The 17,204-nt window shown below is 44.3% G+C and overlaps 1 protein-coding gene across 1 annotated transcript; it reads left to right on the top strand.

Annotated features, from left to right (window-relative positions):
• Window positions 1-5,435: 5,435 nt before the first annotated feature.
• On the top strand, window positions 5,436-7,984 carry LOC144097699 (uncharacterized). Its single transcript, XM_077630344.1, has 6 exons — window positions 5,436-5,533; window positions 5,851-6,049; window positions 6,132-6,296; window positions 6,449-6,635; window positions 6,754-6,996; window positions 7,809-7,984. The coding sequence occupies exons 1-6, from the start codon at window positions 5,436-5,438 to the stop codon at window positions 7,982-7,984; spliced, it is 1,068 nt and encodes a 355-aa protein (XP_077486470.1).
• The last annotated feature ends 9,220 nt before the right edge of the window (window positions 7,985-17,204 follow it).

The raw sequence follows: 17,204 nt of genomic DNA, 5'->3' as shown, positions 1-17,204 counted from the left end.
GAAAAGCTTTGCTCATTTTTGTTGCTCCTGAGTGCATGGGAAAAACACACTAATGGAAAGGAGGGCTTTTAAAGCCAGTCCACAGCTACAGGACTACGTGTTGCACTGTCTAGTGTGCTGTCACTGTTTGAGTACTTAACAGAACGTGCAGGCTTCAACTACCTGATGACCAGTAGGCTAAGCCAGGATCCAGTTGAACATCTTTTTGGAATTTTGCGCCAGTCTTCTGGGTGCAATACCCACCCAACACCACAGCAATTCATAGTTACTGTGAACTGCCTTACATTCAACAACCTTGCGCACTCTGTTTCCACGGGAAACTGCGAGCCTGGCATCCTCAGTTCCCTATTGGATGCAGATGCTGGCCAGCAAAGCTCCCATAGTAGCAGGCAGGAACTTGTTGATAAACTGCTAGATGCAGGCAACATAGATGCAGCAAATGCAGTGCTCCCGAAATTACCCCCAGACCATTCCACTTGCACTGTGCCATCAAGTGACAGCCGGCTAATATTTTATATAGCCGGTTATGTGGCCAGGAAATGCGTCCTGAAGACAAACTGTGAAAGCTGCCTCAATTTGCTTTTGTTGACCAAAGAGGCGGCTGGGAACTTAAACCTAGCCCAGTTCACTCGCATGAAAGACAATGGTGGTCTTCTGTATCCCTCTGCCGCCCTGTACAAATTTGTAGCTCACCTAGAAAATGCGTTCACATGTTTTAGCCTCCTAGAACTACATGCAGACAGTATAATTGATATTGTAGATGTGGTTAAGGCAAAAACAGCTCAGACTTGGCTGTCCTGACCACTGCGAGAATGTTGCAGCCGAACTCACTGCTTTTTACATAACAACCCGCCTTCACTTTTTTATGAAAAGCATCAATAGCAGCAACAACCGGAACCGTTAAGCTTCTAAGTATCTGAAAATGAGTCGATGCACTTAGATTTGCGAAGCACCCTGTTAGGGTAGCTGCAAGGCCAGCCTTGTTTCCACGGATGAAATTTCTATGTAACCTAATTTAGGATGGTTACGCCAATAATGTGCCTGCCATTAAATCAATATTTTCTTCAGTTTTTCTTTTACATGTCCGCACTTGCCAATAAAAGTATAATGCTCGCCTCTCGTGTATTATCAACCTGGCTTATGTCATGCATACACTGCAAGTAAAATTTTCCGAAAATTGGGGTGGAAATATTTTCAGTCATGGGTAAAATTTTCTGAAAATGCGTTTCTGAGGCCGCTTAGCCGTCTCAGGAAAAAAAAACTGATTTCCGTAAGACTAGATCACACGTAGGCGCGCGGACAGATGAATGAGGGGTGCAATTCTCTATAATAAAGTCGCCGCGGTGGCCCGGTGGTTATGGTGCTCGGATGCTGACCCAAAAGACACCGGTTCGATCCCGGCCGCGCCGATCGCATTTTGATGGAGGCGATATGCTAGAGGCCCGTGTACTGTGCGATGTCAATGCACGTTATAGAACCCGGGTGATCGAAAATTCCTGAGTCCTCCGCTACGGCGTCCCTAATAGTCTGAGTTGCTTTAGGACGTTAAACCTGCAAAAATGCACCTTAAATCACAGCCTTAAGTACACAGACTGTACCACAGCAGTTATCTATCAGGTCCCTTTATCCTGTGGGAAGACGTACATCGGCCAAACTGGGCGATGTTTTAACGAGAGGGCGGCTGAACACGTTCGCAACCTGTCTACCAATTCAGGAGGAAATTTAGCCTTACATTGCAAGAAGTGCAAAAAAAGTGATTGCCACCCGTTTCTAGAAAGTACTAAGTTCCTCGCTACAGCTAGAACAAAGGCAGAAAGAGAAATAATTGAGGCCTTCTTAATCGCAAAGAATACTAACAATTTCGTGAGCACTCCATCCATTCTGCTTTCAAATGACGAAATCTCGTTTTTTGAAGGTAAAACTTTAGACTGTCCTTTGTAACGCTGCACCTTTACTCTTGTTACTTGTTGTTTCCTTCCTTTTTACGTTTTAGCCCGGTTTTAGCTTTTTATTCATCATCGCGTCGCTTTTACCTTTGTTTTTTGTTGTTTCCATTTTCACTCTCGGTTTTAACCTCGTTGGTATTCTGGTTTTGTATCATTCATATGGTTTCGCTTTTATGCCCTTTCGATTATTTTTTAGTCTTTGCACCTTCATCGTTTACTGTTGTTACTGTTAGTCTCATGTCACATCGCTTTTTGCTTACTAAGTTTTTTTTTCTTTTGCTCGTATTATATGGTTCGGCCGTGTGTCATTTAGTTTCAATGTCAGGTGTTCACTTGCCTCCTCCTCTCTCCTCTTATCTAGGTAACAAGTGTGTTTAGGCATGCATGCGCACGCTTACAAATTGTTTTTTTTAGATTGGTTCCCTAGTTCGGATCTACCCAATTGTTAAACTTATCTGCTGTGTTGGTTCTTGGCTGTGTCATTTGGTGATTAGGTGTGCACAAAAGGAATGCTCGAGGCGTGTTTCGAATTGTTAAACTTATCTGCTGTGTTGGTTCCTGGCTGTGTCATGTGGTGAATAGGTGTGCATAAAAGGAATGCTCGAGGCGTTTTTCGAATTAAAAGTTGGAAGTCTGCGCTGTGTGTGTGTACGTGTTTCTTCTTGGTCCCCGTTTCTTTCGCGCAGTTCAATCATGAACGAAACAATATCAGCCTGATAAAAGATGCATCTAGACAACTAACATCCACCGTCAAATCCGTGAGCCTCTCTCATTGCCCGACGCCCGTTCTCGCTAGCAGACGGTATACGACGACGCGGTTTTTCATCATCGCCGAAATGCTCAAAGGGTCACGGCGGGGGAAAAAAGGTGCCTATGAAGTTACGTTGAAGCTAGTTGAAGCAAATGACATGCATGTTTATTGACTACAGGCGTATTAGGGAACCACACTGTAACAACGACTCGAAGAAACACACACAAGCTCCAGCGACGACGCCGCTAGAAAAAGTTGCAGTGGCGCCACCTGGTGGTTTCTACGCCAAACGGCACGCCCGCGCCCTTCCGTTCGTGCCACTAGGATAGTTCTAGTTCACTATAGCCTTGGCTCATCGCCATTGATCCTAGCTGGTCACCGAACGATCTCCCTGAGCAGATTTTCTCTTAACCGGCTGCTCTTTCCATCGCCAAGATGGAAAACCAAAGTTCAAGCAGCGCGGAATGCCTTGCTGCGGGCTCCGCTGAACAAGATAAGTATCTGTGTCCGGTGTGCAATGCTGCGTTCACGTTTGAAAGTGCACGGAGGCGGCACGTGCGAAAACAGCACCCTGATGTAGCCGACTCGTTGGTTCCCAATTGTAGTGCTTTGTTTGAATGTGATGTTTGCTGTAGTGTTGCGTTTCCCCACCGTGGTGGCCTCTTGCGGCACCGCGAACAGGTCCACGGGTTTGTGCCGAGGCGCATCAGGCTTGAGTTCTCTTCCTTAAAGGGAAGCTGAAACGGTTTTCAAATCGCATGAAACGGTGTGGTTGGGAAGAAGGGACCTTGAAAATCATGTGTGTAAATTTTTTCTCGATTCTGTTCGCAAAATGAGCCGCAATCGCTTATTAAAAACCCGCCGCCGACACGCCCTCTTCGCTTCCGGAAGCGCCGAATGGGGGGACGGCAGAAAAGGGGAACTGGCGGAAGTGACGCCATTCACGGGTAGTCGGCCGACCGGCCGTCCCGCTTTGCTTGCTCCTTTTCGGCCTGCGCTTTGGTGAACGACGGATCAACGCAATCATCTGCCAGTGCCGATTACTTTCTCTGGTTCGGGCGTCTGTGCCGATTGCGTGCAGCGACTAGTCGCAGTCATGCCTTCGTTTTGCGCAGCGTTCGGTTGCGCGAACACTGGCGGCCGAGACGACGTGGTGTTCCACACGTTCCCAAAGGACAGGAAACTCTGCGCGGTGGGTCACTGCCGTGAAAAGGAAAAACTTCGTGCCTACGAAAGCAACTGTGTTGTGCTCCGACCATTTCCGCGACAGTGACTATCATCGAAGCTTGGGAACGATGCGGGCACTTGGCCGTGTGTAGCCATATGAAGGACGCAGTAGCGAAGGGCTCGCCTACCCGCTTTTACATCATGCATTTCCCAAAACTGAAATGCGGCTGCCACGGCCGGGTCAGGTCCCCCTTCATCGAAATCAGCGTGCTAGAAACCGGCACCCCAGGGCCATAACCAGTGAGCTATCGCGGCGGGGCAATTTTACGTAACAGCGTATCTCTCGTTCGGTCGAAACGCCGTCGGTGTCGTAGTAGTAGTAGTTGTAGTTGCCGGCACCGCGCGTCGGAAATATTACTTTCGGGTGTCCACCGAGATATGTGAGACAGGCGTCCTTTCCTTTCCATAAATTGTCCAACGGTCAAGGCGTCGCGCCGAACAGGTGATGGCGTTCAGTCGACTCCTTCGTAACACTGCAACACGCTGTCTCGTCCCACTTTTTAAGCCTTGGCGTCCACCAATTTTTTTTGGTTTGGAATATGTGCTAGCAGCACTGCAGTAACTGAAAGTTTAGCTGTGCAGCGTAGAATCGGCACCTTTCGGCAGAGTTTTTGATTCACCCTCTTACCATATATCTATTGAAATGTTCATGTTCCAGTACTTTAAATCGCACCACATCAGTGCAATGGGAGTAGTTTTCTGTGTGCTTTACATTCAAGCAATTCAAGCCTGTGCTGTTTAACTGGTATAAATTTGACATCTTTTGAACATAGTGTTAGAACTTCTTTTGAATATAGTGTCACATATTTCAGGCTGCAAAAGAACAGAGTGCACAAAAGGGCATTCCTGTGTAAATTCTGCGAGGCTTCTATTCTTTAGATGTGGTCTAAGACAATGAGGTCATCAATACTGAAGAAAGAAAAGCTTTTGTCTGTGGTTTTCATGCATTTTGACGCATGCGTGTCTTTTCATAATAAACCTGCATTTGTGTTGCCCGCATTTCATGCTCTTTCAGGTCCTTGAACAGCTGCTCGAAAACATAGCTCCTCAAGAAGCTGCCGCATCACTACCACCATCCCCAAGCAAAGCACTTGTAGCAGAAAGTGTGGCAGAGGCAGATGATGTTGCGAATAATGTTCCTGACAGTACTGACAAAAGCTTCCAAGTTGTGGTGCGGCCACCAACACTCTGCAAAGGATTGCAAGCAAATGTGAAAGCACCGAAAACATCACAAAAAACACAGACACAGTCTCAAGGTGGTTCAGTCGGTGGGGTAATCTTGTCATGTTTTTTGTGCATGTCTTCATATCGAGCACATATGGAATGTTCACTTTAATATTTTAGTTGTAGTTGTGAGCTTCAAAATATTTTAAAGTGAATGGATCTCTTCTTTATTCTTAATGAAAATTATGACAATGAGCTCTAAAATATTTAGTTGAATACATGTTCCCTTCTTTTAAGGTGTCCAGGTTGGGAGCTTCCTGGTGGATGTAGCTACCCAAGTGGATTTTATGGTAGAGCCATACGAAGAGGATGACAGCCTTACTGATTGTGAGCCTGAGCCCGAACATCACGACGACTATAGCCCTGACAGTGACTCCTGGCACGAGTATGTTTTGCTATTCTTACTGCTGCATACCTTTTAGCTTGAGGTACCATTTTATGGAGCTTATGGGATGGCACAAATAATATAAACTCCATGCCACTGCTTCACAAGTTTTCACTATAAGAATCCTGCTTTTTTTTCAGCTGTGACAATTGTGATGGGCACCTATGTTTGCATCAGCAGTCGGCCATAGATGATTCTGAGAGAGGAATAGTTTTAGTTCAGAAAAAGCACCTGAAAGCATTGTTTCAAGTTTGCCACACGTGCGGAATTCGCTGCGAAGGAACTCTGATTGAAATACATGCTTGGTGTCTTTCAAGGCACCAACTGTGCTGGAAAAATCGGGATGTTGTGAGACAACAGCCAGTATTAAACTTGAAATTTTGTGCTGCCCTTTTATTTTCATGCAATAACCCCACTGCATCTTTGAGATTGTTGTCATCAATTGGTGCTGAGGTAGTCACCGACAGAACATTCTTCAACATTCAGAAGATCCATCTTTGGCCTGCAATCGACAGAGTAAGCAGTTGTTTTGAAAAAGTTATGCTTATTGAAGATTTCACGGCAAGTGCTCACTGCTTTCAAAAATCTTTTTTTGAAGGTTTGGAGGCAGCAGCAAGAGCAGTTGTTGAAGGATGTCAGGGGCAAAGAAGTCGCCCTTGCCGGGGATGGGCGAGCCGATTTACCTGGCTTCAGTGCTAAATTTGGCACATATTCTTTGTTGGACGTCCAAAACAACAAATTGCTGCACTTCGAGCTTGTACAGGTTTGTTTTCCTTTTACTTTAGCATTCTGGGAAGGCCTCTTAACTCCATACTGCTAAATGCCGTCTGCTGCAGAAGTTATGACTACTTTTGTTTCTGCTCTATATTGGCATTTTCTATCATGAGAAAAACAATTATATGTTGTATATTGCAGTCCAATGAAGTAGGAGGCAGTTGCTACATGGAACTAGAAGGCCTCAAACGTGGCCTTCAATTTCTTGAAAACCAAGGCATCACTGTGAAAGCTCTTGTGACAGACCGACATATTCAGATCAAGGCACACATGCGAAGAGAAAGACCAGGCATCCAGCACAAGTTTGACGTTTGGCATGTTGCAAAAGGTACTTTGAAGCAGCACATTTTGTGGTGAGAATATCGTCATTTGCTATGTTTTCTGTTCAGTGTGTTTTGTATTAAAATGTGAACACTGATTATTAGCTCTTGCATTATGCCTTTTAGGTGTCTTCAAGAAAGTGACTGCCATATCTAAGAGGCGTGATTGCAAGGACCTGCAGCTTTGGGCTAAGTCCATTCAGAACCATCTATACTGGTCAGCTGCATCCAGCCACGGGCACAGCGACCACATTGTTCCCAAATGGTTATCGCTTCTCAACCACATTAGGGATGTGCATGTGCACAATGATGCACTGTTTCCAGCCTGCCTCCATGACAAGCCTGAGTGCCGGATGTGGCTCAAAGAGGGTAAGTAGAGGCCTAGCAGAAAAAATATAGGAAAATTTAACATGTTGGAAAGCAATGAAACACTCTGCTTGAACACTTTGCTAGAATCGAAAGCTGGGAAAGGTGGCAATGCTCATTATGTGAAAAAATACACGAGGCAAAATGAAAACTTGTACACGTGCTTCCTTCGTGTTCAATATTTCTTCCATCAAAGAAAATTTGTACATTGTTAACTGTGGGCTCTAACGTCTTTAAATAACTAAATCTATGAAAAAAGACCATAATGGAGACCACTTAGACTTCCTTATAGTGAGCTGACATGTGTCATCAAAAGATAACAAAGAGCATTTCAACCTTTTCTCAAACGTAATAATTCAGAAAATTTTTTGCACCCACTCTCGTTTCGTGTTGCTGTTTCCTCAGATAGTGTAAATGTTCTTAACTCAATTCATTAATCTTTATCTCAAGTCTCTTATTTCTGTCTGAGCAGAAATGGTATTGTTGAACTGATTTATTCTGACCAGTATGTGACTGCTCTGAGTCAAGCAGGATCGTTAACATAAATAGCCCAGCATTTTTCACATAATGTTATGCTTTGCATACGAATGTTTTTTCACTCTTTCTATGCCATCAAACCATGCCATTGTACCATCCTTGCTCTATTGACACGAAGTTGTTTACCAAGAGCAGAAAGCCAGGCAGAACCTTTCCAATCTGACTTCGAGTCTTCACTGTTTGATCAATGTGAGACTTGTCTGCCCAGTAGGAATTCACCAAGAGTACTCAATTTGCTTACTCAACTTTGATTTGTTTCACTCTCTCCCGTTTTTCAGAATCTAAAGCATTTGAAAAGCTAAACAACATAGCTACCTCAAAGGTCCTATTGGCAGACATGCCGAAGCTATCAACTAAACACCAGACTTACGGTCTGGAAACGTTTCATAGCCTCTTATTGCATTTTGCCCCAAAGAACTGCCAGTACTCATACCTTGGTATGAAGGCAAGGTAAATCTCAACATCTCAAGTCTCTAATTTGCTTGTGTGTTTACATATATCCATGTAAACACACTGATGTTAAGGCATGCATGACCGTAGATAAGAAAATATATTTTGGATACGCATGAGGCCAGCAGCAGTTCCATCACTGTGAGCAATAGAGACACCGCATGATTCCTTACCCATTTGGTTAGCCAAGCGCAGTACGTAAACAGTGTTTAGGCAGCCACGTTTTTAGAAATATATGACCGCTTGCATTTCAGAACGACAGCGCCATATTTTGTTTTTGTTGCAAGACTAGAACCATATTGGTGGCAAACAGCGCAACGACGCGGACAGAGTGGAAGAAAACCATACTTTTGAATGCACCAGAATGGAATGTGTGTGCTTGCAAAAAGGTCGATATACTTCGAACCACTTGTGAGCATACTGAAATACTCTATTATGCTACGGAAAAAGAAAGAATATTTGATCCAATGAAAAAAAACTAGCTGCATTCTGAAATAAACATTCACCAAAATTTCTCACATTTTTGAAAAATAACCAAAAGGTCAACATCCTTATTATAATAACAGTGTTTCTCAAACAACAAATCACCTGTGGTGGCAACTAGTTATACACAAGAATTCCTACTCCACACATATTCATAGTTTGCTACACTGTACCAATATGGTTACATTATGGGGCGACAGTGTACAGGCCGTAATATATGACCTGCGCAAGAGACAAGCAATGTTACATGTAATGACTTACTGTACTCTTGATCACTGAGCATTGTTTCACAACCCAGTTGGCCGTCATGCATTACAATGAAAACTGCACGAAGCCAAGCCTGCCGACTGGACGGTGCAGCCCGTTGGCACTTGAAATACCCAAAGGCCACAGGAGGAAAAGCAACTGCTTGCCCTGTAAAGGAACAACCAACATATGGTACGTGCAAATGGTTTTACTTGTTATCAAAGCAGCATTGCTTCATGTCATTCTCAAATTTCTTTTTAGGGTACGTACAGACACTTCTGAACATGGTCATGGTAGAGGCAAGCAGGACATCAGAGTCCAAGAAGACTGCACTCATGCAGACGACCCCACCACCGCTGAGCAGTCAGTTTTCAAGGGTACCAAAGGAAGAAGCTGTAAAGGAAAGGAAAACACGATTCAATAAGTAATGTAGGCTCCTCCTTTGTTGAGAGCAGGAAATCAGCACCTATCAGTGCGTATTGTCTTCAGAGTCCTGGCTCTCGCGTGCAAGATCCATATGAATGCTGTCGTCAACAAGCATGAAGAATCGGAGCGTGTGAGGAACGCATAAAGTAGGCGCACTCTAGCAGCCATGCCATTCGAATGTCACAATAAACTCCATGTGTGTTCCAACCAACGCCTCTCAGAATGCTGCCTTCAGCCGTAACACTGAGTTAGCACTCAACAATAAAAAAAGATTTCCGTGTGCCGCACGTTCCTCTGCTGAGCTTCCAGCAATTACGCTGAACTTCAGTGTTTGCGTCCTTATGTTGCTGTCTTCATTTATTTACCTGTGGAAAATACTGATTTTTTAAAGCAACTTCATGTATGTGTTGCAAAATAAATATCAAGGAAATGCTGTTTTTTTTTCTTTGGAGCTGCATTTCTATTGTAAAATCGGCTTTCAGAGTTTAGCCGGTGCATATTGACATATTTGCCTATTTATATTAATTACATTGAAAGCAAAAATGTGTAAGCTGTTTGTGCAAGATAGGAGTATTAGTTCACATGTCGTTAATAGAATGAGACACGGACAACTTGCTGAAAAAAAAAAGTCGTGCACATCTTGCAAAGTGGAACTGACAAAAATTTCTCGAGTTTCTACAGTTGATGTTGTTGCATGACGTTTATGCAATAAATAAAGCCGTAATATAATGAATGCCACCTGAAAGAAAACAACTTTCAATACATGCTTGTGCCAAAATTCGAGATGTTTAAAGTAATAAATGAGCCACGGATGCATACTGTGCAGCATTCGTTTGTGCGTAACCATGTTTCTGCACTTACCTAAATGGAATCCCAGAAATGCTTGAAGCCTGTATATATAGCATTCTTAGCCGGATATTTCTTTCGAACTGTGCTCAGCACACAGCTTGGCAGAATCCGTCGGTTGTTCTCCCCCAGCCTCTTCCACGCTAACCAGACAAACTGACGGCACGCAGCATACCGAAACTGCCTGTAAAAAATGTTATTGCATCAATAGTTATCTTTTCGTTGTATTATTTTCTTACCTGTTCGTAAATTTTTGCCTTTTCCAGCTGGTTCGCATCCATGCTGAGCTAAACTCACTTCCAGCACTGCCTTACTGAGGCACACAGTCTTGAACTCTTTTGAGCTCGTTACGCACTGTGTGCCTTTTTGCTTCTTCCCGAATTCTTGCACTTCCTGGCAGCATAAACAATCCTTTTCATCCATCATCAGCGCGTAGCACATGCAGCTGCACCTAAATGAAAAAAAAAACGATTATATCAACCTAGTACACCAGACCAACATTTGCATTCATGAACGCTTGTTCATGGCTGACGATCGACAATAGCGTCAGAATTCATGCAAATGTTTTTCGAGTTAGAACGGCAAAGTCACCGAGTCGCGGTACGCATATATCTGCCACAAGTAATTGTACTGGTTACCTCGATGCGCAACTGGAGCAAATATATTTCGCAGTGCACACTATAGTTTAGATGAGCAGCACTGCGAGCTCCGAAACGCCGCCATAATTATTGTTCAAAAGCGTGTTCAGCATGCGAAAAAAAGTTTTGTGGTTGAACCGTAGCACGAACATACGGCAGAAGGAATAGCGCAGGCTGGAGCTTCCTCCGTCGTCTCGTCCCTTCGCGGTGCAGTACAGCAGTGAACTCACTCCAACTCATCCAGTTTGGCATTACTTTGTAGTGCTAAAAGGCCTTCGGGTGTAATTAGACATGTCACTATAAATAAATGAACACACAAACGCTTTACCTCGTGCGACTCGTGTAAGCATGCCGGCGATATGATTTCGATCATGTTGCCACGTGTTTAAAGTTGTGGTTCATGGCTTTTATGCAGCAGCGAGTACACAGCGTTTTGACGCGATTTGCTTTTTATTGCCACTTACGTACACACCTACTCAAACGCTATGTATGCACGTACGCAAAACATACGCACCAGTTGAAATTTCCAACACGGGAAAATGTTGCGACCTCACTTTCGCTGTCGGCGCACTCCGCGGCGTCGTCGGTTCCGCCGTTTTCTGGACACGCTGATGGCTCGAACATGTATGGTGAGACACCAAACTGTTCAACGCATGTTGAATCATCCATAATTTGCAAAACACAGTTCTCAAGCCAGGTAAAGCAACGCGCTACGCAGCAACAAGTCGGTGCTGGCCGGAGATCCCCGTAAATGACATCACGACGATCCCGGCCAATCGCGGGCATTCGCGGCGTTCGCTCGGCGCCCTGAGGCGCTGGTGCCTGTTTTCTTCCAAAATTCACCTTTTTGCGTTTATTTCCGCCCTTTTTGAATGAGATATTCGGTTTCAGCGGACTAAAAACTATAAATTGCCGCATGGAACTCAATTTTTTCGAAAAGTGCTTCAGTTTCCCTTTAACAGGTGAAGTATAAACGAGATCTCCATATTGCGCAGGTACCGTTTTTTGTCATGGGATTGCAGTATAGGAGGTATACACTGAGGCCGCACTACCAGACGGCGCGTGCGTCGCCACGGCAAACGCACCATGCTTGTGGTCGTTTCACGCCAGCTCGCGCAGTGTCACGGTACGCCGTGAGGTATCCGGCCTGAATTGTTAGTGATCCGTAACATCTTTGCACGTTGTTAAATGCGTCAACATCCACTTTTCTTTGCGGAACGCTTATTGTGCATAAAGTTTGCAGCAGAATTCTGTACCATGATTTTACCGAGCTTCCTGCGACTCGACAGCAAAAGTGGCCGGCTGCATTGCACGCAAGAGCGTACACGACTTGCAGCTTTTAATATCAGTTCATAACAGTCAGCTACTCGTGCAGGACACATCGTGGATAACACAGCACATGATTACTCACCCATATTCCAAAACAGACGCGGCTGTAGTCCACGAACTGCTGAAGCCTCATTGTTTCAGCAGAATGGGAAATTGCGTCATAGCTGCTTTATTTACGCAACAAAATGGTCGAGCAAATACTGTCATGCACTCGAAGCACGAATAGCAGACATAGCGAGAATGTTTTGCAGGTTTGATTGTAGAAACGCAGCGTCGCTTCCAGTGCACAAGACCTGGAATCTATAGGACGGTTCGCAGCAACGCGATGTGCAGCAATTCCGCTACATTCAGTAGTAACATGTCACTTTCAGCAGACAGAGATGGCAAGTTAGGCTAGGTAAACGAACAAACACGTTTAACTACTCACCTCTCCAAAAACGGCACTTCGGCCGTCGGCACCCTCAGCACGGATCTTCGGCTCGCCCACTTGTCAAGCAATTTCACCGTCTCATAGATTTGCATGCTTTAATTCCTTGGCATGTCGGCAGACTTTAGCCGTGCACAAGGCGGGCCTCATTATCGGTGAATTCAACGCACGATAGCAGTCCTGTAGTACGTCACACACCACGCCGGCGCCTGCACATTCCTACGGGTCGGCGTTTTCATGAAGTGTAACCTTTTCAGTGTGCCCGCTCTTTTCTGCTTCGCACAGTTCACGGCGCATCCACTAAGTCACCCAGTGTTACGGGGCGTACAAAGATTGTCTGCGGCGAGACGCTAAATACACTCACATTTCACACATTACCAGCAAGGTAAATGCTGCGGCTGCCGCGCGTGCGACCACCAACATGGCAAATGCCGCGCCGGCCGCTAGTGCCCCTTGCGGATGATGTCATGTGAATACCTCCTATAGGGAAGCCACACAAGTTGAAATAACGCATCTCGGAAACTTTCTCTGCATTTGGATGTTTTGTGATGCTATGCGCTAGTACATATGGGCAGAACTATTTTGTTCCGCCTGGGTGGAACTAGGCATTTTGAAAAGAATTAGCTGCTCTTGGAGTTATGTCCAGGAAGAACAACTGCCACTTGAGTTCTGTAACCTAACATAAACTAATTTAAACAAGCCTAACTGCTTTACATGCAAAGTGCTTCAAAACAAACTACTCACCAATAAACTGTTGTACTGTTGAGGACAAAATTTTCCAGGACGCGCGACTGATGATTTCGGCTTATAGGTGTGAAGTGTGCTATTGTTTTCCTTATTTCACTAACACACATTATACATTCCAAGGCCTAGTTTCATCTCCACAAGCGTGATTTCCAACCACTGGCTGATAACAAAGCTATATGCTTTTGATAACAATCGCGTATCCTGGGCAATTTTGGCCCCGACAGTATGTGCTGTGATATTATATGTACAGCCTACTGCGATTTGAAGGTGATCTGCTTAGGCTTTATCAGCTTGGATTAACCGACCTAACACGATATTTTTATTCGAAAGAAGGTTGCAACCACGATATTTCATTTCATTTCATTTTATTACCTTAAAGACCCCTCGCGGGGTATTACATAAGGGGTGGGATTAGCAGGAAAAGGCACAAAACAATGCCATTAGTGATCATGAACAAAAAATGTTGTTTAGATTGTTTGCAAATGATGAAGGACAGGTGATGTCGACGATGTGCTGGGGAAGGCCGTTCCAATCCTTAGCTGCACGTGGGAAGAAGGAGGCTGAAAAAGTAACAGTTCGGGCACGTGGGCGAAAAACTTGAAGCGTGTGGCTAGTGCGATGAGAAATGTATGATGCTGGCGTGATGTAAGGGGCACGGTTAAGTGATGAGTAAAAGAACTTGTGGTACAGTGATAGCGTGGCTATGCGACGACGAACGGAAAGAGGCGATAGTGCTGATTTGGTTTTTAAGGCTGAAACACTGACGTCGTAGGAGTAAGAAGAATGAATGAACCTTGTAGCGCGGTTTTGAACGGCTTCTAGATCGTTTACGAGGTTAATATGATGCGGGTCCCATATGGCGGATGCATATTCAAGTTTAGGTCTAATGAGTGACTTGTAGGCGAGCAATTTCACGTGATGTGAGGTGAGGCGAAGGTGACGTTTAAGAAATCCCAGAGTTTTGTTAGCCGATGATATCACGTTAGTAACATGTGCATTCCATGTTAGGTCATTAGATAATGTGACGCCTAAGTATTTGAAAGATGATACAGATTCTACGAACTCGTTAGCGATTTTGTATTGGAAGGCATGAGTCTTTTTGCGACGGGTGATGGAAAGAAGCTTGCATTTGCTAGGGTTGAGGGTCATAAGCCAATCTGCGCACCACTGTTCAATTTGGTTAAGGTCCTGCTGGAGGGCTTCATGATCAGTTATGTTTGTTACTTGGCGGTAAATTACGCAGTCGTCAGCGAACATTCGAATTTGGCAGGATACGTATTGAGGGAGATCATTAATATATATTAAAAACAATAGGGGTGCAAGAACAGAGCCTTGTGGGACGCCGGATGTTACAGGGAGAGGGTTGGAAGACTGGTTATTTACAATGACTGACTGAAAGCGATTTCTTAAGAAGGCCTTGATCCAGTTTAGCACGTTAGGATGAATGTTTAGAATAGAAAGTTTTTGTATTAAACGTTGATGTGGAACTTTATCAAATGCTTTAGCGTAATCCAGAAAGATGGCGTCAACTTGAAGGTTAGCGTCCAGGTTAGTATGTAAGTCGTTGAGGAACATGGCTAGTTGTGTTTCGCATGAATACCCCTTGCGGAAACCGTGCTGGGATGGATGGAAGAAATTGTTAGCGTCTAAGAAGTCCATTACCTGAGAGTATATGACATGTTCCATGATCTTGCAAGGGACGCTAGTTAAAGAAATAGGACGGTAGTTCAGAGGGGAATTTTTGTCACCTGATTTGTAGAGTGGAACGACCTTCCCAACTTTCCAGTTTTCCGGAATGAGACCTGTAGAGAGTGATTGCGAAAACAATAATTCAAGATACACTGCACTGATACATTTTGTGTTTTTTAGTAGTTTAGTGTTTATCTCGTCGATGCCGGCTGACGAGGAAAGTTTCATTTTCTCGATTAAAGACGAGATGCCAGTTGAAGAAAAAGTTATTGCGTCCATCGGTGAGGTGGCATTAGTAGGAGGTATTCTTGGAGCCGGGTTGCGCTCCTGGGTGAAAACTGACGAGAACGCCGTATTGAAGATGTTAGCGCATTCTATGTCGGAGGCTTGAATACCGGATGCATGAGTGAGAGTTACTGAGTGTGATGGTGCGGGATTGATAACGCGCCAAAATTTTTGGGGGTTATCGCATAGCATGCGCGGTAGGTCGCTGTTAAAAAATGAGTGTTTAGCGTTGGTGACGGAAGTCAAGTATTCTTTTTCGGCTGAAAAGTATTTCTCCCACGCTTCGGAATTGCTTTTAAATTTGGCAGCGCGAAAAAGCCGCTTCTTTTTATTCTCCAGTCTTTTTAGTGTCTTAGAAAACCAGGGTTTAGAGCGATTTTCACGAAAAGTTATTCTAGGGATAAATTTTTGCGTTAGTTCATGAAGTTTATTTTAAAATATTAGCCAATTCTCGTTAACAGATCTCTGGTTATAACCGGCTTCGAAGAGTGGGAAAAAAATGCTCAGTTCATGATTAATGGCATTGTAGTTACCCTTGTCATACAGGGTGATTGTTTTCTTTTGTGTTTCATGGCGCTCGGTGCGGAAGGAAAAATCGGCTTGAATGACTTTATGGTCGCTAATGGGCTCTAAGTATGTAATGGATGACAAACTGTCAGGATGAGAGCTTAGTATTAAGTCTAAAATGTTGCTCGAATCGCCTGCGGTGCGTGTTGGGCTGGTTACTAGTTGGTAAAGATTAAAGTTCAAACAAACATCTAGAAAATCCCTTGATTCTGCACTGATTGGCTGTGAATGAGAACGGTTGAGCCAGTTTATTCCTGGATAATTAAAATCACCAAAGAGAAGAATATGCGCGTTCGGATAAGATATCATGAGCTGGTTTAGCATATTGTTAAGTTCACGAGAAAAGTTTGGGCTAGAATGCGGAGGCCTATAACACACGCCGATTATGACTGAATGCGGTGAAGTACGGCACAAAAGCCACAGTATCTCTAAGTTAGATGGGAGACGGATGGGTGAACAAGATAATTCTGGTCCAGCAGCGATCAGCACGCCACCCCCTCGAGAATCTGTGCGGTCCTTCCGATAAACAGAAAAATTCGGCAAATCGGCAATAACTTCAGCATCAGTGATATCATTAGTAAGCCAGGTTTCAGTTAGTAACAGCATACTGCTGTTAGATGATATGACTAAGCTAGACACGCGTTCTCGTTTCGGCATAAGACTGCGAATATTAGTGTAGGTTACAGAGAACGAAAGATGATTGCTTGGTAAAGTGCGGGGACGGGTATTGATTACATTTGGGGGAGGTAACCGCTATGGTATCTCTTTAACCATTTGCGATGAGATATACGTAGCTAGCCAAAGCTTTTAATGCAACAGTGTTAAGTCTCCCGTTCAGCAGAAAATCTCGCGTCTGTGGCGGGTAAATTATTGATTGTGAGAAGTTGCTCAGGAAGGGCAACCCCCACCGGTGCACAAGGCCCGCCACCTCACCTGTGACAGCACCTGCCATTGCAGGTCAGTGGCACATCGCTTAACTGCTGCACCACTGTGCCAGGTGTGGTATGAAGTCCACGGATGAATGTGAAGTCAAGAATGATGAATTCCGCAATATGGTACACATTACAGCTATTGCGTCACACTCTTAAGGCAGAGCCTAAGTGTGCACTGCACTTTTTCTATATCCTGTAATCACTTTTGTTGCGCACCAAGTGCCCATCATGACAGGAAAAATTTATTGGTTCGTGTTAGGTGGAACAGGTGCGATAACCTTCAAATTTCACTAGTTTCTACAGGTGTTATTGCGATTAAAACATCATGGAAAAATTTGATGCCAGGGGTTGCTCCAGAAAGGAATGCAGAGTCTGTTAAGGATGGAACTTCAATGCTGAAGTGCTGTGTTTGAACAGAACTGTATCAGCAGTCATGTCATTCCGTGTTCCGTAACTTCAGGTACCTTATTTCGTTTTTTGATGCCAGTGCATGCAAACCTTTTGTCTGCAATGAACCAGAATCGAAACATTACCGTAATGAAATAGCCTGCTTATAAGATTAGTTTAGTTTATGGGGTTTAACGTCCCAAAGCGACTCAGGCTATCAGA

Source organism: Amblyomma americanum, chromosome 7, assembly GCF_052857255.1.
Source record: "Amblyomma americanum isolate KBUSLIRL-KWMA chromosome 7, ASM5285725v1, whole genome shotgun sequence".
Lineage (NCBI taxonomy): Eukaryota > Metazoa > Arthropoda > Arachnida > Ixodida > Ixodidae > Amblyomma > Amblyomma americanum.
This window is presented reverse-complemented; position numbering and strand designations above follow the sequence as displayed.

What these genes read in the sequence shown, in the direction of transcription:
- LOC144097699 (XM_077630344.1), top strand. Translation starts at nt 5,436, where the DNA reads ATGGTAGAGCCATACGAAGAGGATGACAGCCTTACTGATTGTGAGCCT. An exon ending in GACAGTGACTCCTGGCACGA is followed by an intron (nt 5,534 to 5,850) that starts GTATGTTTTGCT and finishes GTGTCTTTCAAG; the next exon opens with GCACCAACTGTGCTGGAAAA. An exon ending in TTTGGCCTGCAATCGACAGA is followed by an intron (nt 6,050 to 6,131) that starts GTAAGCAGTTGT and finishes CTTTTTTTGAAG; the next exon opens with GTTTGGAGGCAGCAGCAAGA.